We start from the raw sequence: 24,426 nt of genomic DNA, 5'->3' as shown, positions 1-24,426 counted from the left end.
AATTCTGGAAAAAATAAATAAAAACTATTTTATTACCACTAGGAGCTATGCAGTAATCTATTATCAAACCTTAAAGGAGGTACCTAGGCCCCTGGTGCCGGGAAAATTAAATATTCAAAAAAAACTTGAAATTGCAAATATTTTTTTAAAACAATTGCTTAAACTCGTGATATTAATTTCTTGAAAAACATTCTATTACATCTAGAAACTACACAGTAACCTATTCTAAAACCCTAGAGGAGGTTCGTTGACACCTGGGGCTAAAAACCTCAAAACTGACAAAAAAATCAAAAAACTTGAAAAAAACATTGTGAAAATTAGTATAAACTTAATTCCCACAGGGCGCTACCTCTGTATCCCGTTGCTGAGGATGAAAAGTCAAATGGGTCAGACGAAAAATCGGTCAGGCGAAAAATTGCATTATAAAAGACCAACAGGACTATTATTTGCGGCGTGTAATGTAAAGCTAAAATGAGCGTCAGACGTCCAAACAGAGAGAAAAACAGTATCGCTCAACCTATAAATATGTCATTTTAATGACTGATGGAAGTCGCATATAATCAAAACAATATCACATCACATTCAAAATAAACCAAAACAGAAAAATAAACCAAAGCTGAAAAATAAAAATCAAATACGTGATTAATTGTAAAAAGCTTATTAGAAACAAAAATATCTGTCGTAATTAACGGATTTTTTAATATACGATTATATATAACATCTTAAGAGGTGAGCGGAGTGGTGTGTCAAGCGTTGGGTGATGGAGGTGGATGGGGAGTGTTGTGGAGCGGTTAGATTCGTCAGTAGCTAGGTATCCTTTACGTTGTCTAGCTATAGCTTGACTGAAGGTGCGCGGGGTGAGCGCGGTGGTGGGGGTACGCACAGGGGTCGTTGTGTCGAGCGCTGTGGGCTACGGGTGGAACGATGCGCAAGGGGTGGGAACTGGGTGGTGGGCTGTTCTTAGAGTATAGCAAAGCATAGCGCTCTAAGCTAATTCAATGCCCTCCGAGCGCTACTTGTTTATGCCGTTTTTCAAGACGAAGTGGGTCAGACAAAAAATCGGTCAAGCGAAAAATTGCAATAAAAAGACAACACGACTAATCCATTTGCTACAAACTTTGTTTCAGCGCAATTAATCACGCAAAACGAAAAAGTTAAGGACGTAAAAGCCACTCGAAAAGTCACAATGATCAAGCAAAAATTCGGCATAAAAAAGACCAACACGTTTACAACAATTGCTTCAAAGTTCGTTCGAGAGCAATTAATAAACACTTACTTGCAAGGTACGGCCAGATGGTGCAGCGTCAAATGCCAGTTGCTGTTGGAAGTAGGGATCCGTTGTCCTTCGTGCTATTTTGGTCTTCGCTTTCCCACAGCACTTCTTACCCTCCATTAGATAAACTTTCACAAATGCAGCTGAAACAAATGAAAATTTGTCAACTCATTAAATATAGATAACAAAACTTAAAACGAACACAAGCACAATGCAAGAACAATTTTCGAAATCTGAGTATTTCTAACAATTAAAAAATATAGCTAGCATATTGCCAGAAAATAGCCGCAATAGCTTCGTAGATCTGCAATCTCAAAAAAAACTAAAAAAGATAGACCAATAAAATTCGTCTTTTCATTGAAGGCTGATATGTTATATTTTGATTAAAAATCTGTACAAGTTTTTGCTGCCTACATTAGCTGCTCTCTAGTAACCTTCATTTAGAGTGACAAACACCCATTTGACCTTATCCCTTTGAAATAAAGAAAATAAAAGTCAATTTCAAAGTGAGGAAGTAATTTTTGTGAGTGAGGTAAGTCAAGTGTGACAAAAAATTTAATCACGCAAATGAACAAAAAAAAACTCGCTCCACTAAGAGCGAAAAATGACGTCACGCACGCACTGCAGTTGAAATTGCATGAACGACTGAACAAAAAGCAGATTTGAAGTGGTTGTGACGTCAAATGGTTGTAACAAAAATCGCGACGACGAAATAAAAAAACGTCGCAGGACCAGTCCTGACTTAAAATTCAAAGAATTTTCATTGACTAAACAGAAAACTAGACCTAGAACGGACTATGAATCAATTGGGAAAACCATTTAGAAAAAAAAATCAAATCCAAAAAATTGAAAAACAGAATCAAAGTGAAATTGCCGCATGTGAACAAAAAACCACCAGCTCCCCAATACAATTCAAATTCTTTGAATTGTAAAAAAACCAAGAGAAGGCCAATAATAGCCCCGGGTATCGTTGTGCGGCTATTAATAGCATAAATGACCTCGAAAGCTTCAAATAGGAACTCAGTTAAAATTTTATTCGATATACATTTTCTGATGTTCTCCGTTTATGTCCCCAGTGTTTTGAGCGCAATCAGAGATACAAATTCAATAGCCAACAATAACTGACGAGCTGTATGGCTTGACAAACCCGAATTATCGTCTTCGGGCAATTAGCTTCCAAACGTCTAACAAGGGGTCGCCTTTGGTATTAGCTATCTTAAACTTTGGAAGGCTAAACTCAGTGCGCGAGGGGGTGAGAATAAAAGAAAGTGGGGTGGGGCCGAACAAATCCCCCCAAAAAAATTCCATTCACGCCATGATTTTCTAAATGCCTCCTAAAGAGTGACCGGACAATAGATCGACAAGGCAATAATCGGAAAACTGGGACTATAAGCAGAAAAACTGGGACACTAGATCGAAAATTAATCTCCTTTCTCATTGGCTGAAATTAGGCGTTATTTGCGAGCTGGCATAAAATTACCGCTTCTGGCCATGCCTCACGAGCTCTGCCCATGCCTTAGCTGAAGGACTTGAATCTAGGATATGAATCTATCACAACCGAACAAATTATCGCGACCGAACATAAAAACGCAATATTACAAGTGAGTGCTTAAATCTGATTAGCCAATATGCAACTTGAATACTTTCATTTTCGATCTGTTGTCCAAATTTTTGCTTCGGATCTGTTGTCTTCTGATCTATTGTCCTAGCACCCTCCTATAGTGTTTCTCAGCTGCTTTGGTAATCCGCAGAAACAGGGATTTAATGCCCTTGGAGTTTGCCAGTCAATCCAGTCTTTGTGGAGAAAAAATCAAGTCGATCAGACGAAAAAGTGATCAAGCAGAAATCCGCCAACCCATGGGCGGTGGGGGGGGGGATACGATACGGCGTGGTTGTGTCGATCGCTCTGGATTACTGGTGGAACGGTGTGCAGGAGGAACCGGGGGGTCACTGGGGGTTTAGGAGGCAAGAGGTGAAACAAAGGGGGCGTGAAGTAGGGGGGGGGGGGGGGGGGGGGTTCAAACTCTAAGATACGCCTTGGACACCATAATGTTGAGTCTCCAAAACAGTTTCGGTGAATCGCATACTAGTAAGGCGCAAGGTTCTGACAGAACTTAATACCCTCCGAGCGTTACCTGTTGATCCCGTTTTTGAGCACAAAAATTCAAAAGCTCCAGACAAAAATGTGGTCAAGCGAAAAATCGCATGAAAAAGACCATCAGGCCCCAAATATAGCCGGCAGATTGCCGGAAAATAGCCGCGATAGACGCTTGTGGCCTACCATGAATTGAAACAACTAAAGAAATAAGATTGACAGATCGATCACCAGCTTTTTAATAGACCACTAGACTTTTTGGGTTAGATTCGGACTCTCATTTTTATGAGACACATATTCTCTACAAGAAAAACCCTAATGGAGCTTTTTCAAAATTAATATTCGATATTAAAACTCCATACTCTAATACTCAGGAATTAGAGCATATAATTTTGGCACTACTTAGATGCACACTATTGACCTTTAATTAGTAAATGTTAATAAAATTTAAAGTTCCATAAGTGAGTTCAGAAGTCATTTTTTTGAGCGACTTCGTTTGAGAGCAATTAATTAATCTGTTAATTAACAGTTAATTCTAACCTGGGAATACTTTGGACAGGGGTCGCACAGTCAGGTTCCTCGCGCGTACAATCTCTACTTCGAGACTAGTGTTCCGTTTCAACCCAATGCTCAACTGGATCTCACCAAGACATGGCGACCCCAACACCTGCCTGCCAACTACCTGGCCAGGTCCCAGATCCTCCACAAATGAGTTCAGCTGCTCCGTAGCAGGAGTCGCGTATTGTGTTTGAAGAAACCTAAATACAAATGAATATCGAAAACAATAACAATTCAGAAATAGCAATATAAGTGTGATACCTAGTAATAATTAAAAGCAGATTGCCCAGCAGATTGCTGGAAAAGAACCGCCGTTGATTCCCATAACTTGGATTGGAAAAAAAGCAGAAGTAATGAAACTTGATATTTGTACATAAACATTTTTAAAGTGCGAACCCCTTTATTTCATTTGGTGCTTATACATACTCCTGTTCCTTAATGAGAGAACACATGGACTAGTATAAATACCAAGAAGCATTAGAGATAACTAAGAGTTATAAAAAAGCAGACTTAAGCAGCGGGCATTTAAAATGGATTTATGGGTTGATCCCGTTCCTATTTTTGATTTCATTTTTATGAATCCATTCATTTCAGATTGCTTTACTGAGCAACTGCTGTCTAAAAGCGTTTTGAACAGAATGAACGAAAAATAAAACAAGCCTGAAGAAGTCAAAAAGATATCACGCAAAATGTAGAAAAGCGGCAGAATGATTCACACGAAACAAATTTTGAAATTCGCCAAAACAAGACGTCAGAAAAATCACAAAAAAATGTTGAACAAGCTGACTTACGGTGAAGTGAAACAAGTTTCCATTCGACGAGGTAAAACAAAACATTGTAGTACAAGTCTTGGAATAATTCAAAAAAATTTTCATAGAAACAAAAAAACAAAACCATGAATGGAATTGTTAATAGAATGCAAAAACCATTTAAAAAACAATCCGATGATTAATATAAAAAAAAACAAAAAAAAATCAAAGTCAAATTGCCGCAAGTGAACAGAAAAACACAAGCGACAAAGCGAATTTTTGTTCAAACACTGTTTTCTCATTCTTTGAAGTTCGAGTGACAAAATTTGACGCCACAAGACCGCTCTCCTTCCTATTTCGGCGTGACCAGAAACATCACTTCAAAAGATATGAAAATTTCTAAACAAAATCTCCAGTGCGTTATGCTCCGCCAGGTACGCCATTACATAGTAAGTCATTATGTAAAAAAATGGCACGTGCGTCTGGGAGTTGCAAATAATATGAACCCACTAAACTGGAGAGGGGTTGGGGGTTCACGGAAAAGATCCCAGATCTTTTTAAAAAGCCAGTGCCCGAATGCAATTCAAACTTTAGAAGCACTCAAGAAAAATAGTGAGATCAGAAGTCAAAGGCACATGCAAAAAACCGTCTCAAAAACGAAATATTGTTCGAACAACAATTCCCCACTCCACTTGAAACGTAGTTTGAAAATCACGCTCGCTTCAAACCCACTGGCTTTTTTGCTCCCTTTATTACTACTACTACTCCAGCATAAACATCTCCATAGCGGGCAGACCCCGTAATTGAACAGAAGTGACTCAAACTCTAAGTAGCTACTGGTCATCTGAATAAACCATATAATTCCATATAACGTTGAAAATTGAAACAAAACATCGAAATTTTCCAAAAAGGATCAAAATCTTTAAAGATCTTTACAAGTTGACACTCTAAATTCTTTTTATTGAAGAGACCATTTAATGAAGACGAAAGTCAAATGATTCAGACAAAAAATCGGCCAAGCGAAAAATTGCATAAAGGACAAACAGGATTAATATATTAAAATAAAAATTAAATTATAAAATACTGATATTAAAATCATGAAGAACATTCCATTACATCTATAAACTATGCAATAAAGCATCATCAAACTCTAGAGGAAATTCCGTGTCTCTCGAGGCCAGAGAAACCTAAAAAAACGACAGAAAATTGCAAGCTTTTTTTTAAAAAATTGCCAAAACTTGAGATATTAAAAAGTTGAAAATTAATCCATGGCCAACAAAAATTTTCACGTAACTTATTATCAAACCCTAACAGACGTTTTCTGACCCTTGAGGCTCAAAAAAAATCTGAATAGTGACTATAAATGTCAAAAATTGAAGAAAAAAAATGGCAAAAAATATCAAAAATATGCCAAAATTCGTGACGTTAAAATCTTGCCAGACATTCCATTTAATCCAGAAATTATTCAGTAACCTATTTTGAAACCCTAGAAGAGGTTCCTTGGCTCTTGAGGCTGATAAACTCTAAAAAAAACTACAGTTTTAAAAAAAAAACTTGAAAAAAGCCAAAAAATTGCTAAAATTTTTAACATTAAAAAGTTGAAAAACTATTCCATTGCCGATGTGAGTAACTTATTATCGAACCCCTTAGGATGTTTCCTGGCCCCTGGATCTGGGAAGACCTGAATAAGGAGAAAAATGTCAAAAAATGCGAAAAAATTGCACGTTTTGTCAAAAAATTGCTAAAATTCGTGATATTAAAAAGTTGAAACCATTACAACTAGAAACAATGCAGTAACCTATTACCAAACCCTAGAGGAGGTTCTTCGACACCTAGGGCTGATAAATATCAAAAAATGTCAAAAATTTTAAAAAACTTGAAAAAAAATTTGCAAAATAGTAAAAATTTGCGTTTTTAGCAAGCGGTTGTTCGTCAGAAGCTAGCCAGGGAGGGGGAGGGGGTTTTGGGGGTCATTGAGGTTGATTGGGGGCATCACTGGGGTGGGGGCATTAGCGCGGTGGGGAGGGGGGTTGTGGGCAATAGGGGGGTCAAAGGTGCCTTCAACCTCTAAGAACCGCCCGTCACACCATAAGTATAAGTCTCCAAAACAGTTTGAACTGAAACAGAGCTGAAAAGCTCTAAGAGCACTTAATGCCCGCTGGGCGCTACCTGTTTATCCCGTTTTTGAAGAGGAAAAGTCAAAAGCGTCAGACGAAAAATCAGTGAAGCGAAAAATTGCATAAAAAAGACCGACAGGACTAATATAATTGCTACAAACTTCATTTGTGATCAATTAAACACTCAAAAACATTAATCAGTTCTTATAAAATTACCAAATATTGCTATGTCTCATCACTTGTTCTCCAGAGATTTTCTGATACTGTATTAGTTAGATCAAGGAATGCTCACAACACATCTAACATCGTATACAATATTGAAAATAAAAACCAAGAAAAGGTAAATTTTCCTTTAAAACCAATTAATTTGTTTCCTTAAACACTGGCCTATCGAACATTCAAGTGTCTCTTCTTCTACGTAATTCCAATGAATTATTAAAATAGCCAATTCACAGCAAATTAAAAACTATTCTGAAAAACGCAAAACAGGAAAAGAGGCAAAACCAACAAAAAGAGACAAGAACAGGTCCAAATTTGATTTCAATTAAACAATTACCTTTGATAAACACAGCCAACAAAACACTATAAAAACATCAAAAAGGTTAAGACGCAAACATTATCACAGATTTTTTTTCGACCCGAAAAACACGATAGGCTGTAGATAGAAAATACAAAACAAAGGATTAACGTCGGGCGAATTGCTCTCAAACAACTGGCGCGCGGTTGGCTTCGTTAACAGCTGTCTATGGTTTAGGGAAGCGGGCTTCAGATTGATTGAAGGGACATGGTGTGAGCGAGGCAGGGGAGGTGGTGCGAGAAGGAGAGTCAAGCATGATTACGGTTGGAGCGATAATCAGGGGCAAGGATTGGGGGGGGGGTGAAGTAGGGGAGGGGGTCAAACTGTAACAATCAGGCCGAGCTGGCTTAGGGATGTAACGATGTGCAGGTATGGGAATTAAGGCCTAAGTTTGGTGGGGGGGTTGAAACGAGTGAAGTCAGGAGGAGAGGTCAAACTAGAAACCGGCGTTGACACGATAAAATTATGCCTCCAAAACAGTTTCGGTGAATCGCATACTTAGAGTTTAGTGAGCCAAAATGCTCTAAGAGAAATTAACGCCCTCTGGGAGTTACCTGTTTATTGCATTTCCGAGGAAAAAAAGTAAAAGTCAGAAAACAATTGGTCAAAGGAAAATTTGCATTAAAAAATACAGGTCAAATATAATTGTTACAAACTTCGTCTGAGAGCAAAAAAAAATCCAGCAGTTCAACACACAGAATCAATAAAAATCATTATATTTTTGGCCTACTTAGGCGACAAAATTGTGCCATACCCACCAGATGCAAATGAGACATGGCTAAAAATAAACGGCCTAACGTCGGATGAATCGGTCACAAAAATGCTGGTGCAATTTAATTTAGATGGAATGTAGCTTAGACTTTATTATGGGTGCAACTCCGACCTCACAGGGGTTTTATCCGCAGACAACCAGAACGCCAGTTAACATCTTAAACACTGGAACGAAAGCTTAACAAAGAGTTGTCTATTCAGCTCACAATGAATTATATAATTGCAACAAACTTTAATAAAGAAAGATAGCACCTTAGATAACTCAAAAATAAGAACTCAGGCGTCAAAAAGTCACAAAAGAAGTCAAAGAAAGTTCCGGAACTGAAGCCAAAAAATGGTTCATTGAAAATTGTGCATAAAAAGACGCATTTACAAAGTCTGCCTCAAAATTCGTTTGATGGAAAATAGCCGTCGTTGAGGCACTTGATGCACATCGGGGTTGAAACAGAAAAAGAAAAAAAGAAGATATCTCTTGGCCAATTTTTTTTTCTATTTTCTTTCATTGTCAAAAAGTGTTCTAATTCGACGTGCAGTTTCGGTTGGACTCAAGAACTATACTCAATTCGGCTTCTAAACTGAAAGCTAATATTCACTATCTTGCGTTATTCATTTAGTGAACAGATTTGAATACCATTCAGTTTAAACAGTGAGTAAGTCAGAAGTCAAACGTGAAAGTTGTGATTTATGTAAAATGAAAAATCTGATCAAAAGTTAAAAAGAAGTAAAAAAATAAACACAGCAGGACAAGGCCTGACGCGCAACTCAAAGAATTTTCAATGACTACACAATAAAATATACCTAGAACGTACTAAGAGTGAATTAATAAAACTACTTCTAAAAAAATCATATCAAAAATTTTTTTGAAATAAATGAAAATCAATGTCAAAATGCCGCAGGTGAACAAAAAACCAAGAGCGATACATTGAAATTTGGCTTAAACAAAAACCTAGGCCTAGAATGCAGGATGAATGGATTGGAAAACCATTTAGAAAAAATCCAGGCCAAAAAATCGAAAATCAGGAAAAAGAAAAATGCCGCATGTGAATAAAACCACTAGCGAGAAATCGAAATTTGTTTCAAACAAAAAAAACTAGGCCTAGAAAGAACTATGAGTGGATTGGGAAAACCAATTAGAAAGGAATCCAGTCCAAAAAATCGAAAAAACAGTAAATATCAAAGGGAAATTGCCGCAAGTGAACAAACAACCACTAGCGAGAACTTAAAATTTGGTTGAAACAAAAAAACTAGGCCAAGAAAAGACTGAGTGGATAGAGAGAAAAATCCAATTAGAAAAGACTGAGTGGATAGAGAGAAAAATCCATTTAGAAATCCAAGCCAAAAAATTGAAAAGACATTTAAAAAATCAAAGTGGAATTGCCGCATGGGAACATGAAGCCACTAGCGAGAAAGCGAACTTTTGTTCGAACACAGTTTTCTCACTCTACTTTAAATTTAGAGCAACAAAATTTCACGCCGCAAAACCACGCGCTTTTTCGCTCCACTTCCTGTTTCGGCGTGACCAAAATCACACCGCCACTTTGACTTGAGACAAAAAACATGAGAAAGTGTGCACAGATCTTAAAAAATGACCGCACCCCAATACAATTCAAATTCTTTTAATTGTGAAAAGGGAGAGCACCTAAATAATAGCCGTTTGAGAGGCTGACTAAAAAATAGACCGCGGCTAATAAAAAATAGAAAACTAACGTCAGGCAAACTGCTCTGAAATCACGGCGAGCAGTTCGCTTCGTAGTAGCCAGCTGCGGCTCATGGATGCTAGCATCAGGGGGGGGGGGGTGGGTTTGAGCGGAGTGCGGTGGGGGGGGGGGGGCAAACATTATAAAAATTTCAAACACGTTAAGACACGAACACTATCCAAGATTTTATTTCGACCAGAAAAACCCGATATACTTTAGATAGAAAATACAAAACAAAGGGTTAACGTCAGGCATGGTGTGAGCATGGCAGGGGATGTGATGCGAGAAGGAGGGTCGAGCTCGGTTACGGTTGTAACGATATTTAGGGGGCAACGATGGGGGGGGGGAATAGGGGAGGGGCTCAAAAAGTAAGAATCAGGCCGAGCCCCGAGCTGGTTTAGGGGTGTAACGATGTGCAGGTATGCGGATTAAGGCTGAGTTGGAGGGGGGTTGAAAGGGGTGAAGTCGGGAGGAGGGGTCAAACTGTCGTTGACACAATTAAATAATGCCTCAAAACAGTTTCGGTGAATCGCTCACTTAGAGTTTAGTGAGCAAAATGCTCTAAGAGAAAGTAAAGGCCTTCTGGGCGTTACCTGTTCATTGTCAAAAGGTGTTCTAATTCGACGTGCAGTTTCGGTTGGACTCAAGAACTATACTCAATTCGGCTTCTAAACTGAAAGCTAATATTCACTATCTTGCGTTATTCATTTAGTGAACAGATTTGAATACCATTCAGTTTAAACAGTGAGTAAGTCAGAAGTCGAACGTGAAAGTTGTGATTTATGTAAAATGAAAAATCTGATCAAAAGTTAAAAAGAAGTAAAAAAATAAACACAGCAGGACAAGGCCTGACGCGCAACTCAAAGAATTTTCAATGACTACACAATAAAATATACCTAGAACGTACTAAGAGTGAATTAATAAAACTACTTCTAAAAAAATCATATCAAAAATTTTTTTGAAATAAATGAAAATCAATGTCAAAATGCCGCAGGTGAACAAAAAACCAATAGCGATACATTGAAATTTGGCTTAAACAAAAACCTAGGCCTAGAATGAAGGATGAATGGATTGGAAAACCATTTAGAAAAAATCCAGGCCAAAAAATCGAAAATCAGGAAAAAGAAAAATGCCGCATGTGAATAAAACCACTAGCGAGAAATCGAAATTTGTTTCAAACAAAAAAAAACTAGGCCTAGAAAGAACTATGAGTGGATTGGGAAAACCAATTAGAAAGGAATCCAGTCCAAAAAATCGAAAAAACAGTAAATATCAAAGGGAAATTGCCGCAAGTGAACAAACAACCACTAGCGAGAACTTAAAATTTGGTTAAAACAAAAAACTAGGCCAAGAAAAGACTGAGTGGATAGAGAGAAAAATCCAATTAGAAAAGACTGAGTGGATCCCAGAGAGAAGAATCCATTTAGAAATCCAAGCCAAAAAATTGAAAAGACATTTAAAAAATCAAAGTGGAATTGCCGCATGGGAACAAGAAGCCACTAGCGAGAAAGCGAATTTTTGTTCGAACACAGTTTTCTCACTCTACTTTAAATTTAGAGCAAAAAAATTTCACGCCGCAAAACCACGCGCTTTTTCGCTCCACTTCCTGTTTCGGCGTGACCAAAATCACACCGCCAATTTGACTTGAGACAAAAAACATGAGAAAGTGTGCACAGATCTTAAAAAATGACCGCGCCCCAATACAATTCAAATTCTTTTAATTGTGAAAAGGGAGAGCACCTAAATAATAGCCGTTTGAGAGGCTGACTAAAAAATAGACCGCGGCTGATAAAAAATAGAAAACTAACGTCAGGCAAACTGCTCTGAAATCACGGCGAGCAGTTCGCTTCGTAGTAGCCAGCTGCGGCTCATGGATGCTAGCATCAGGGGGGGTGGGTTTGAGCGGAGTGCGGTGGGGGGGCAAACATTATAAAAATTTCAAACACGTTAAGACACGAACACTATCCAAGATTTTATTTCGACCAGAAAAACCCGATATACTTCAGATAGAAAATACAAAACAAAGGGTTAACGTCAGGCATGGTGTGAGCATGGCAGGGGATTTGGTGCGAGAAGGAGGGTCGAGCTCGGTTACGGTTGTAACGATATTTAGGGGGCAACGATGGGGGGGGAATAGGGGAGGGGCTCAAAAAGTAAGAATCAGGCCGAGCCCCGAGCTGGTTTAGGGGTGTAACGATGTACAGGTATGCGGATTAAGGCTGAGTTGGAGGGGGGTTGAAAGGGGTGAAGTCGGGAGGAGGGGTCAAACTGTCGTTGACACAATTAAATAATGCCTCAAAACAGTTTCGGTGAATCGCTCACTTAGAGTTTAGTGAGCAAAATGCTCTAAGAGAAAGTAAAGGCCTTCTGGGCGTTACCTGTTCATTGCATTTCCGGGGAAGAAAAGTAAAAGAAAGTCAGAGTAAACATTTGGTTAAAGGGTAAATTGCAGTAAAAAGCAGAACTAAAATAACTGCTAAAAACTTCGTCTGAGGGCAATTAATATATCCAGCATTTCAACATACAGAATCAACATAAATCATTATACTTTTGCCTACTGAGTCGTCAAAATGTTTCCATACCCGCCAGATGCAAATAAGACCTGGCAGCTAAGACTAAAAATAAACGGCCTAACGTCAGACGAATCGGTCGCAAAAATGCTGTTGCAATTTAATTTAGAGGGGCTGTAGCTTAAAATATATTATGGGTGCAAAAAACTCCGACCTCACAGGGGTTCTATCCGCAGACAACCAGAACGCCAGTCAACAACTTAAACAATGGAGCACAAGCTTACCAAGGAGGTGCCTATTCCGCTCACAATGAATTATATAATTGCAACTAATTTTAATAAAGAAAGAGAGCAACTTAGATCACTCATTAAGAACTCAGTAGTCAAAAAGTCACTCAAGAAGTCAAAAAACGTCCCGGAACAGAAGCCCAAAAACAGCCCATTAAAAATTTTGCATTAAGACACGCTTACGAAATTGGCCTCAAACATCCTTTGAAGGCAACTATTAACATAGCCGGTAGATTGCCGGAAAACAGCCGTCGTTGAGTCGCTTGATGAACAACGTGATTGAACCAGAAAAAGAAAAAAGAAGAGATCCATCGGCCAATTCGGCTTCTAAACTGAAATCTAATAAGCTTAATATCAATCAGCTAGCAAACACTCTAATGAACTTTGATAACCTAATTCTCAATGACTTAACGACCGGGCTTTATCGGTTTATCCCGTCTGTTTTGATTTTGTTCTTTTGACCTTGCCTATATTCACTATCTTGCGTTATTCGTTGAGTGAATAGATTTGAATACCAATCAGTTGAAACAGTGAGTAAGTCAGAAGTCAAACGTGAAAGTTGTGACTTATATAAAAGAAAAAATCTGATCAAAAGTTATAGCGAATTAGAAGAAATAAACACAGCAGGACAAGGCCTGACGTGCAATTCAAAGAATTTTCAATGACTAAACAATAAAATATACCTAGAACGTACTATGCGTGAATAGAGAAAACCACTTAAGAAAATCATCAAAATTTTTTTAAATAACCGAAAATCAATGTCAAAATGCCGCAGGTGAACAAAAAACTAATAGCGAAAAGTTGAAATTTGGTTCAAACAAAAAACCAGGCCTATATTGAATGATGAGTGGATTGAGAAAACCATTTAGAAAAAATTCTAATCCAAAAAGTCGCATAACAGAAAAAATCAAAGTGAAATTGCCGCTAGTGAACAAACAACCACTAGCGAGAAATGAAAATTTGGTTAAAAACACTAAGCCTAGAAAGACCTATGAGTGGAATGGGAAAACCAGTTAGAAAAGAAATCTTATCCAAATAATCGAAAAACAGTAGAAATAAATATTAAATTGCCGCCTGTGAACAAAAAAACCACTAGCAAGAAAGCACATTTTTGTTCAAAAATCGTTTTCCCATTCTACTATAAAATTAGAGCAAAAAATTTCAATATCGCTTTTTCGCTCCACTTCCTGTTTCGGCGTGACCAAAATCACAACGCCAATTTGACTTCAAAAAACATGAGAAAGTGTGCACAGATCTTAAAAAAGACAGTGACCCAATACAATTCAATATCTTTGAATTGTAAAGAATAAGAGCACCTAATTGATAGTCGTTTGAGAGGCTGGCGGTGGCTATTAAAAACAAAGACAACTAACTTCAAGCGAAACGCTCTGAAATCACGCCGAGCAGTTCACTTTGTAGCAGCCAGCTGAGTCTCACGGATGCTAGCATCAGGGCGGGGGGTTTGAGCGGAGTGCTGACTGGAGTGGGGGGCAAACACTATAAAAATGTTAAACGCGTTAAGACACGATAACAATCCCAGTTTTTATATGGACCCAAAAAAACTCGATAGGCTGCAGATAAAAAATAAAAAACAAAAGATTAACGTCGAGCGAACTGCTCTCAAACAACTGGCGCGCGGTTGGCTCCGTCAATAGCTATCTCTGGTTTAGGGAGGCGGGCTTCAGCTAGCTTGAAGGGACACGGTGTGAGCATGGGAGGGGATGTGGTGCGAGAAGGAGGGTCAAGCATGATTACGGTTGGAACGATATTCAGGGGCAAGGATTGGGGGGGGGGTGAAGTAGGGGAGGGGGTCAAACTAAGAATCAGGCCGACCGCCCAGCTGACTTAGGGATTTAACGATGGTATGTGGTGTAACGATGGTAACTGCATGTATGGGGATTAAGGCCTAAGTTGGGGGGGGGGTGAAACGAGTGAAGTCAGGAGGAGAGGTCAAACTAGAAACCGGCGTTGACACGATAGAGTTATGCCTCCAAAACAGTTTCGGTGAATCGCATACTTAGAGTTTAGTGAGCCAAAATGCTGTAAGAGAAATTAGTGCCCTCCGGACATTACATTCTTATTGCATTTCCGAGGAAGAAAAATAACAGAAGTTACAAAAAAATTGGTCAAAGGAAAAATTGCATGAAAAAAACAGGTCTAATATAATTGCTACAAACTTTGTCTGAGGGCAATTAAAAAATCCAGCAGTAACATACAGAATCATTACAAATCATTATACTTTTGCCTACTGAGGCGTCAAAATGTTTCCATACCCGCCAGATGCAAATGAGACCTGGCAGCTAAGACTAAACAAACGGCCTAACGTCGGATGAACCGGTCTCAAACATGCCGCGGCAATTTAATTTAGAAGGGCTGTAGCTTAGAATTTATTATTGGTTCAAAAAACTCCGACATGACAGGGGTTCCATCCGCAGACAACCAGAACGCCAGTCAACATCTTAAACACCGGAACGAAAGCTTGCCAAGGAGGTGTCTATTCCGCTCAAAATATATTCTAAAATTGCAACACTTTAATGTAGAAAGAAAGCAACTTAGATCACTCAAAAAGAAGAACTCCGGCGTCAAAACGTCACTCAAGAAGTCAAAGAATGTTCCGGAACAGAAGCCCAAAAACAGTCCATTAAAAATTTTGCATAAGACACGTTTACAAAAATTTGCATCGAACTTCATTTGATGGCAATTAATAAACATAGCCGGCAGATTGGCTGAAAATACCCGCCGATGAGGCGCTTGACGCGCATCGGGATTGAAACAGAAAAAAAGAAGGGATCTATTGGGCAAACTTTTTTCTATTTCTTTCATTGACAAAAGTGTTCTAATTCGACGTGCAGTTTCGGTTGGATTCAAAAACTACAATTAAATCGGCTTCCAAACTGAAAGCTTTTGACCTTGACTATAATCACTGTCTTGCGTAAATTATTGAGTGAATGGATTTAAAAAGCATTCAGTTGAAATAGTGAGTGAGGTGAGTTAGACGTCAAACGTGATAGTTGTTACTTATGTAAAACGAAAAACGATCAAAAGCCAAAGCGAATTAAAAAAAACATAGCAAGACAAGTCCTGACGTACAACTCAAAGAATTTTCATTGACAACACAAAAAATTAGAACTAGAACGTACTATGATTGTCTTAGGAAATACCACTTCTAAAAAAATCAGATCAAAATTTTTAAAAATAACTAGTCAATGTCAAAATGCCGCATGTGAACAAAAACCAATAGCGATAAATTGAAATTTGGTTCAAACAAACAAATAGGCTTAGAATGAACAATGAATTGATTGGGAAAACCATTTAGAAAAAAATCCAAACCAAAAAATCGAAAAGACAGTAAAAATCAAAGTGAAATTGCCGCATGTGAACAAAAAAGACCACTGGTGGGAAATGGAAATTTGGTTCAAACAAAAAACAAAAAAATAGGCCTAAAAAGAACTATGAGTGGCTTGCGAAAACCATTCAAAAAAATCTGATCAGAAAAATCAAAACATACCCGGCAGATTGCCGGAAAATAGCCGCCGTTGATTGGAATAAGCATGAATGGGATTGAAAGAATAGATATTGAAAAAAAAGAGATTTTTGTAAAATAACATTTTTTAAGTCCGATTTATTTTGATGGCATTTCGTCGTTGAACGTACTTCTGTTTCTTAGAGAGAGGCTACAGGGTCTAATATCAATACCAATAAGCATTAGAGATGGTAACTAAGACTTATAGGAACGAAGTTCAAATAACGCGCATCTAAAATTGGGCTTTATGGGTTTATCCCGTTTCTATTTCTGACTTCCATTTTTTATACGGACTCTGTTCATTTTGAATTGCCTTCTGAGTAACTGATGTTGAAAATCACCTTTAGCAGAATGAGAGAAGAGAGAAACTAGCCTAGAGAAGTCAAAAAGATTTCACGCAAAATAATGAAAAAGCGGCAAAATGAGGTAAAGCGAAACATTTTTTTGTTCGACGAAGTAAAAAAAATTAGGAGCGGTATAATAGCCGGCTGAGAAGATGAGGGCGGCTATTAAAAACAGTTAAAATCAAAATGAAATTGCCGAATGTGAACAAAAGAACCGCTAGCGAGAAAGCGAATTTTTACTCAAACACCGTTTTCTCACTCTACTTGAAATTTCAAGCCGCAAAATTTCAAGCCGCGATATTTCAAGCCGCAAAAAAATTCAAGCCGCAAAACCACTTGCTTTTTCGCTCCACTTCGTGTTTCGGCGTGACCAAAATCACAACACCAATTTGACTTCAAAGGGTGGGGTCTAGCAATGGGGCGCGTAGGTTGTAGAGGGCTGTACGAAAGAGTGTCTAAATCTCCAGTTGGATGAGGGTGGACGGTTTGAGCTTATGGGGGAGGGCTGAGTGAGCGGATCTGTGTTGCGGGGGGTCAAAGTTTTAAGACTAAGAACGCCCGAACGGCGAATTGAAATTGACAGAAAAGCATCAAAATGTTGAAAAATCAGCAAAGTAGGCGAAAGGGTAGATAAAATAGTTCTCTTGTGTATAAAAATTGACAGAACTTGATGCAAACCATTTGCGTAATAACAATGAGTATCAGTTAAGAATCCGATTCAATTATGTAGCTTTTGCATTGCGTTTGACAGAAATTCCCAGTGAATTGAATACACAAATTTAATTGAATTTTTTTTAAATGTGTGCCGACTCATTTATCAGATAGTGACAATATGGAAGTAGGAAGCCAGTGCGCGTTCAATAAATTAAAGTTGAAACAGAACATCAAAGCTGTTACGTAAATATCTCAAGAAAAAAGGTCACAAAAGGCTTAACAGAAGGATATCGAAGTCTCTACTAACAGGGACGCGTCCATAGAGGCTGCTCCAGTGCTGCCTGAACTAGAGTGCAAGGACTGGTTGTCCATTCTGCTCAGCAAGTACTTCTTCATGTCGTCATGCGTGTGGAAACCGACCTCTGCTGTCCGCGGAATGCTGATACGTTTGTTCCTGGCATCTGAAAGTATCCCAGCTAAGTCAATCAAGAATACATGTCGATGTAATACTTACATGACCTGGCTTATAGAATTCAGTCTAAATTGCTCTTTTACAAATTGCCCTGCTACACCTTTCGACCGATATTTCAACGGTATTAAATGGTATTTTAACGATATTTTTTCGGTTGTGAAACGCTCATTTCTCCATGATTTTTTTTTCTATATCAATTTTAGGCAAAATTTACTGGCGTACTTCGTAACTATTGAAATACATAGCTGGCATATTACCGGAATAGTTTCCAAAATAGATTTGTGTGCCGTATCATAAGGATAGAAACGGATTTAGATATAAGTTGGCTCAAAAAACTCAAAAAGCAATGTAAAAAATTCAGCGATAAATTAATAAAGCTTGTTAAAATTCATTATGTCGAAGTATTTTCATCAGGGACCTTTACCACACATATGAGTTCGTTTGACCTTAAAGTAAATCAAATAAAACTTGACTTTTAAAGCGCAAATGTAATTTTATTGAGTGACGTAGGTCACAAATGATCAAAATTTAATCACGCAAGTTAAAATAACATATTGCTAGAGCGAGAGAGAAATGAGGTCACGCGCGCAAACGCCGCTAGTCAGACGAAGAACTCATTCCAAAAAGTTGGCATTTTTACCTTAGCAAATATAAAACGAAAAAGTGTCAGACGACGAAACAAAAAAAATAGCATGACAAGTTCTATCCTACAATCCAAAAATTTTTCAATGGCTGAACAAAAAAAAACTAGAACACGACTGGACTAAAAATGGCTAGAAAAAAGCACTTGGAAAAAATCCAATAAAAAATTGAAAACAGAAAAATGAAAAATGTAGTTTGCAACACGTAGTATTCGGAGAAAAATTTTCCAACCATTATTCATTACATTTTCCTAGATCAGTCACCCACCGAATACCTGGCAGAGAAGTATTAAATAACTAAAACCTGAAAAGAACACAAACCGTCAAAATAGAAATTAGCGGAATTTCACTAGAAAGTGCCCTTCCTGGTTTTCAAAAGTCTTCGCAACAATTATTCGGCATCAATTTTTAATGTTCTGTTAGATCAGTTAACCATCCAAAACTCAATTCCCAATTTTACCCCCCCCCCCCCCATTGATCGAGAGGGCAATGACTGAGGGAGTGCAAACTCTGACGACAGAAATCACCTTACAAACCTTGAAAGTCTCTCCTCAAAACGGTTTCCCCTACTCCCATACTTAGAGACCTATTAGGCGAAAAGCTCTAAGAAAGCTGCTCCGCCACTTAATGCCCTCCAAGCGCTACCTGCTTCACCCATCGATTAAAGTCATTTGGGTCAGACAAAAATTGGCCAAAGACATATTGCATAAAAGACACAGGACTGATACAATTGCTAAACTTTGTTTGAGAGTAAAATACAACGAAAAATACTGCAAAAAAATGAAGTATGAAGTGCTAGTATGAAGCGTCACTTCATACTAGCAACACCTAAAGAAAAACTCTCAACTAAGAATTGATCGAAAGAGCTATAGGGATAAGCATAAAATCAGAAGAATTAGGCAAACAAACTAAAAAACAGTCAAAACGGTGAAAAATTTATCCAATTTACCCAATTTTCCTCAAACAACGAGTCAAAGTTATCATCATACAAAATGAAAGACAATCAAAACTGCAATAAGAATAAATTTTAACACAAAACTTCCTAAATGCTATGAACATAGTTGGCAGAGTGCCAGAAAACAGCCGCAATAGCTTAGTAGATCTGCAGTTTCAAAAACATAGGAAAAAACAGACCAAACAATAAACTTATTTTTATTTAATGCTGAGATGTTCTTTTGTTTAATAATCTGTTTCAGTTTTCTTTTTGCTGCTTCTAGCAAATAATCTAGTCTCTTTGCATTAAAGTAAAAAGTCAATTTCAGAGTTAGGAAGTCCTTTTGAGAGAGGTAACCACAAACTCAATCACGGGAATATAAAAAAGTGGCTTCACTAAGAGTGAAAAATGACGTCAAGCACGCAATTCAGTTGAAATTGCATGAACAAATGCGGCTATTAACAAATTAACAAACTATACAAAAACAGCTTAAAACTAGGCAAAAAAGAGCTCAAAATGGAATCTATGACTTACAAAGCATATTTTTGCTACAGATGCTTTCAGAAGCACAATAGCTAGTTAATTTGACAGAAACAGACACCTTTAACTGAAAATGCTGCACGTGATCAAAAAATGCTCTATTAGCGAAAATTTTTTCACGCGAACTTTTGACATTCTCTCTCAAATAAGCGACATGAACAGAAAACCACTCTCCCTTCTCTCTGCACTTTAGCAATTGAACCTAAACACTGTTTAAAATAGCCCTCGTTGACGCGCTTGATGCACATCGGTATTGAAACAGAAAAACAAAACAGATAGAAAGACAGATTTTTTCTGATTTTTTTTCAGTGTCAAAAAGTGTTCTAATTCGGCGTGCAGTTTCAGTTAGATTCTAAAATAATACTTAAATCAGCTTCTACACTGATAGCTATTAAGCTGAAAACTAATGTCAGCTAGCAATAACTCTAATGAACTTTGATAACCTAATTCTCAATGACCTAATGACCGGGGTTTATCCCGTCTCTTTTGATTTTGCTCTTCTGAACTTGACTATATTCGCTACATTACGTAATTCAAGGCGCAAAAAGAATTAAAATACCATTCAGTTGAAACAGCGAGTGAAGTAAGTCGGAAGTCAAACAAAATGTGATCAAAAGGTAAAGCGAATTGAAAAAAGAGAAGAGCGCCTAAATATTCACCGTTGAGAGGCTGACGGCGGCAATTAATTACCTATCAGAAAAGACGCTCCACCAATACTGCTCTTCGAGCCGCGAAAAAGACAACGCCCCAACACAATTTAAGTTCTTTGAATTGTAAAAAACCACGAACACCGCAATACAGCGACGCTAAAAAACTAAGCTTTTCATTATTGACAACTGACAGTATTTCAACCTTTTATGGGTTAAAATAAGGATGAAAACAAAACACGCGGTAATGACGATCCTAGTAACTTTAGCCGGCTTTGAAATGCAATCTTTAACCTTCCAACTGAAATACACTGTCACGGATCAAAATCAGTCTACGTCACACATGAAAAGGTGGTTGCGTATATTAACATCATACAAAAGCAACGGTCTGGAAAATCTGAATTTCATATCTAAAACACATTGCACAGGAAGTGGTTTCCCACAACACTCGTCCACACATGATTATGATGGTCAGTTTTACGACACTGCTGCAGTACTCGAACTATAAGTCTTCATTTGGTATATCGACACACAATGGGCCATTAACTGCGAAAAAGGGCATGAGAAGACTCCACACGATTAATGATCCATTGATGTATATTAGTTATGCCACCATACTGACTGTTGGAAGCGGATAAGATGCTTGTGTTCATTGAAGAATTGAGTGACTTCATGCTAGAGGACCGATTAGAAACGGACAGCCCACCACTTCCCGACAGGTCCCACGAAATGGCACAAATTTGTTCGTCCTCTTTACACCCTGGCATCGTAACGTTCTCTTTTAACCCACATTTCTCCATCTTCGATTTCTTGCCAATATCAAAGCTTCTGTCGTATTGGTTAATTTTACATTCTTCTGACAGCTCTTTTGAAGCACAAGCTCGCTTCAAAATTGGAGGAGCTAGAAGGAAGTATGAGTCCGAATGGTACTTTCATTTCACAACAGTACAATTTTATTACAAATCAAGTTTATGATATTTAATTTACCGAGGTACGCGCCTTTTATGTCCGTTAAATAAGCTGTAGACGGTTATATTTGCGTTATATAGTTGAATTATGTATGTTTGAATTAACTTTCTCATGTAGGTTTGAATTAAGTTTATTATACTGCTGGTTTTGGAGCTAGTTATTAATGATTTTTCTCGGGCTTCGGCCTCGTTTGGCCCCAACCAAGTGTAGACATCTGTCCCTTATAAGAGTTGAACTCGTTTTACCTTGCAGTTGCGTCAGACTGTTGCTCTTTTTGGACAATCCAACCAAGGCCCCAATTTTATGTCCAATCGAGGGTCGCCTCTTCTTGTTGCCTCCTGGTCCCATCTGTCCGGGTCCTCCTGGGCCTCCAGCCACCCCCGTGTCTGAGAAGAAGCCCGCATCCGCTCCTATGGGCATACTGGCACTCAAAATGTGTTCTGCTTCCTCAAGACGTTCCACTTGCTCCATCCTAAACAACAGTTCACATATGTCAGAAGAGCAGAAACAACAGTCGAATATCATTCAAATCCGAAACATAGCGGGAAAATAGCCGCCGATGACGCGCTTGATGCACATCGTGATTGAAAGAAAAAAAGAAAAAAAGAGATAAATTGACCGAATTTTTTTCTGTCTTTTTTCAGTGTCAAAATGTGTTATAATTTGGCGTACAGTTTCAGTTGGTTTCTAAAACTATACTTAATTCAGCTGCAAAACTGAAAGCTGATGAGCTTAATACCAATGTCAGCTAGCAAGCTCTCTAATGAATACGTTAATGAACTTTGATAACCTAATTCTCACTAACTCAATGACCGAAGTAAGTCCGAAGTCAACGGTGAAAATTGTGACTTAAGTAAAACGAAAAACCTGATCAAAAGGTAAAGCGAATTTAAAAACATAGCAGGACAAGTCCTGACGTACAATTCAAAGAATTTTCATTGACTAAACAGAAAACTAGATCTAGAACTGACTATGAGTGAATTCGGAAAACCATTTCTAAAAAATCAGATAAAAAAAACTTAAAAAACAGAAAATCAATGTCAAAAAGCCGCATGTGGTCAAAAAACCACTAGCGAGGATTACGAATTTGGTTGAAACAAAAAAACTAGGCCTAAAATGAACTATGAATGGAATGGAAAACCGTTTAGAAAAAAATTGGATCCAAAGAATCGATAAAAAAAAACAGTAAAAATCAAAGTGAAATTGCCGCATGTGAACAAAAAAACCACTAGCGAGAAATCGAAATTTGTTCAAACACCGTTTTCTCACACTACTTAAGAATTAGAGCAAAAAAAATTCGCGCCGCAAAAACCACTCGCTTTTTCGCTCCACTTCCTGTTTCGGCGTGACCAAAATCACTACTCAAATTTCACTTCAAAAATCATGAAAATGTGTGAACAGATCTTAAAGAAAAAGACAGCGCCCCAATACAATTCAAATTCGTTGAGTTGTAAAAAGGAGAGCGCCTAAATACGAGCCACTGAGAGGCTCACGGCGGCTATTATAAATCCATTCAGTTGAAACTGAGTGAAGTAAGTCAGCAGTCAAACGTGAAAATCATGTAAAACGAAAAACGTCATCAACGTTAAAGCAAAATTAAAAACATAACCAGAACAATTCACGAAGCGACTCGAAGCGCCGGAACTTCACCCAGTTGACAGAAGACACTCACTGAGATATCATGTTACTGCAAACTTCATATCAAAAAAAAAATTTCTTAGCGTTGAAAATTGGCCAAAAAATTTTTCAAAAAATATCAGCGCCCGACAAAAATCAGCGCTCCACAATTAACTCTGCAACCCAAAAGTCGGAAAACATGAGGCAGGTATCAACCTTAAAAATTGCTTTCCTCAAAAAACAAAAACTAAAATTAAGAGGAATCAAGAAAAAACTTAATAACTTCGTTTGGAATCGCAACACTTGAAAATCAGGACCACAGAAAAGAAGATATATTTGTTTTTTGTTAAAGATAGCAGACAAAATAAAATCACAACATAAATAACCTTTAAAAAAACAAAAGGAACAGAGCAACACTCAAAAGCAAAAGATAGATCATTAGGAATCTACCCCCCAAAAACAAAAACCGAATAGCAGTCAAAGTTTTATAAACTAAACCCAGAAAATCCTCAGCGGTACGTTATATTAAAACAATTGCAAACCAAGAAAAAATTTTAAAAAGCTAGCAAAAGTATGAAATTAAACCTTTTTAACGAATGAAAAATCAGTAAAAAAACATTCTAGGTATGACGAGAAATATATACATATTGTATACTTATATACATACATATATATTTTTGTATACATATATAGAATATTTATTTTTATATAAATATATATATAATGTTTATACATATATATATATATTATATATATATATATATACATATATATATATATTTATATATAATTCTATAAAACAAAGACGAGGCAAGCAATAGATAAATGCCTAATGTATAAACTGTCAGGAGTACGTTGCCAAATACACTTATTTTATATCCTAAAAGTACATTATTAGAAAATCCTAAGCGGTACATTATTTATTAAAACAATTGCAAACCAAGAAAAAAATTTTTAAATAGCTAGCAAAAGTATGAAATTAAAATTTTTAACGAAAAAAAATCAGTTAAAAAAAATTCTAGGTAGGACGAGAAAACTAGAATGATACATGCTAGAGTTTGTATAACACAAAAAACATTGCAAAAAAGATAAGAAAACTAAAGAGGTTTTCGTAAAATTAGAAAGTAAAAATTCATATAAGAAAGTGAACCAAAAAAATCATATGACTTAACTAAGCATTCAGTGCTCAGAAGATTACATGCCAAATCTCCTCTCTAAACAAAAAGACACAGCATTTCATAATTGGAACACAAACATACTTTGCAGGAAAAATGCCGTAAAAAATAAAGTTACAGTTTTCATTGAACTTGTAAGACAACGCCAAAAACTAAAACAATTATTCATAACACCAAATAAAAAATCCGTGCCGTTGACCAAAAAGACTTATTAAACTAAATAAAACAAGAAAACTAAATTGCACAGAATCGCAAAAATCGGATTAGTATATATCT

At 37.4% G+C, this 24,426-nt stretch overlaps 1 protein-coding gene across 1 annotated transcript in view; it reads right to left on the bottom strand.

Moving 5' to 3' along the window:
• The window catches only part of LOC142358703 (uncharacterized), a 389,942-nt gene that overhangs the window by 16,589 nt on the left and 348,927 nt on the right, over nt 1–24,426 (bottom strand). The window contains exons 24-28 of the mRNA XM_075410229.1: nt 21,604–21,830; nt 21,012–21,290; nt 17,463–17,616; nt 3,909–4,126; nt 1,277–1,416 (exon numbers count right to left, since the gene is read on the bottom strand). Of these exons, the coding sequence (XP_075266344.1) occupies nt 1,277–1,416; nt 3,909–4,126; nt 17,463–17,616; nt 21,012–21,290; nt 21,604–21,830 (1,018 nt within the window). The remainder of the gene's footprint in view (nt 1–1,276; nt 1,417–3,908; nt 4,127–17,462; nt 17,617–21,011; nt 21,291–21,603; nt 21,831–24,426) is intronic.

This window comes from Convolutriloba macropyga, chromosome 2, assembly GCF_964194025.1.
Source record: "Convolutriloba macropyga chromosome 2, txConMacr16.3, whole genome shotgun sequence".
In the NCBI taxonomy this organism is placed as follows: Eukaryota; Metazoa; Xenacoelomorpha; order Acoela; family Convolutidae; genus Convolutriloba; species Convolutriloba macropyga.
Note: the sequence above shows the minus strand (reverse complement) of the source record. Positions and strands in the feature narration are given on the sequence as shown.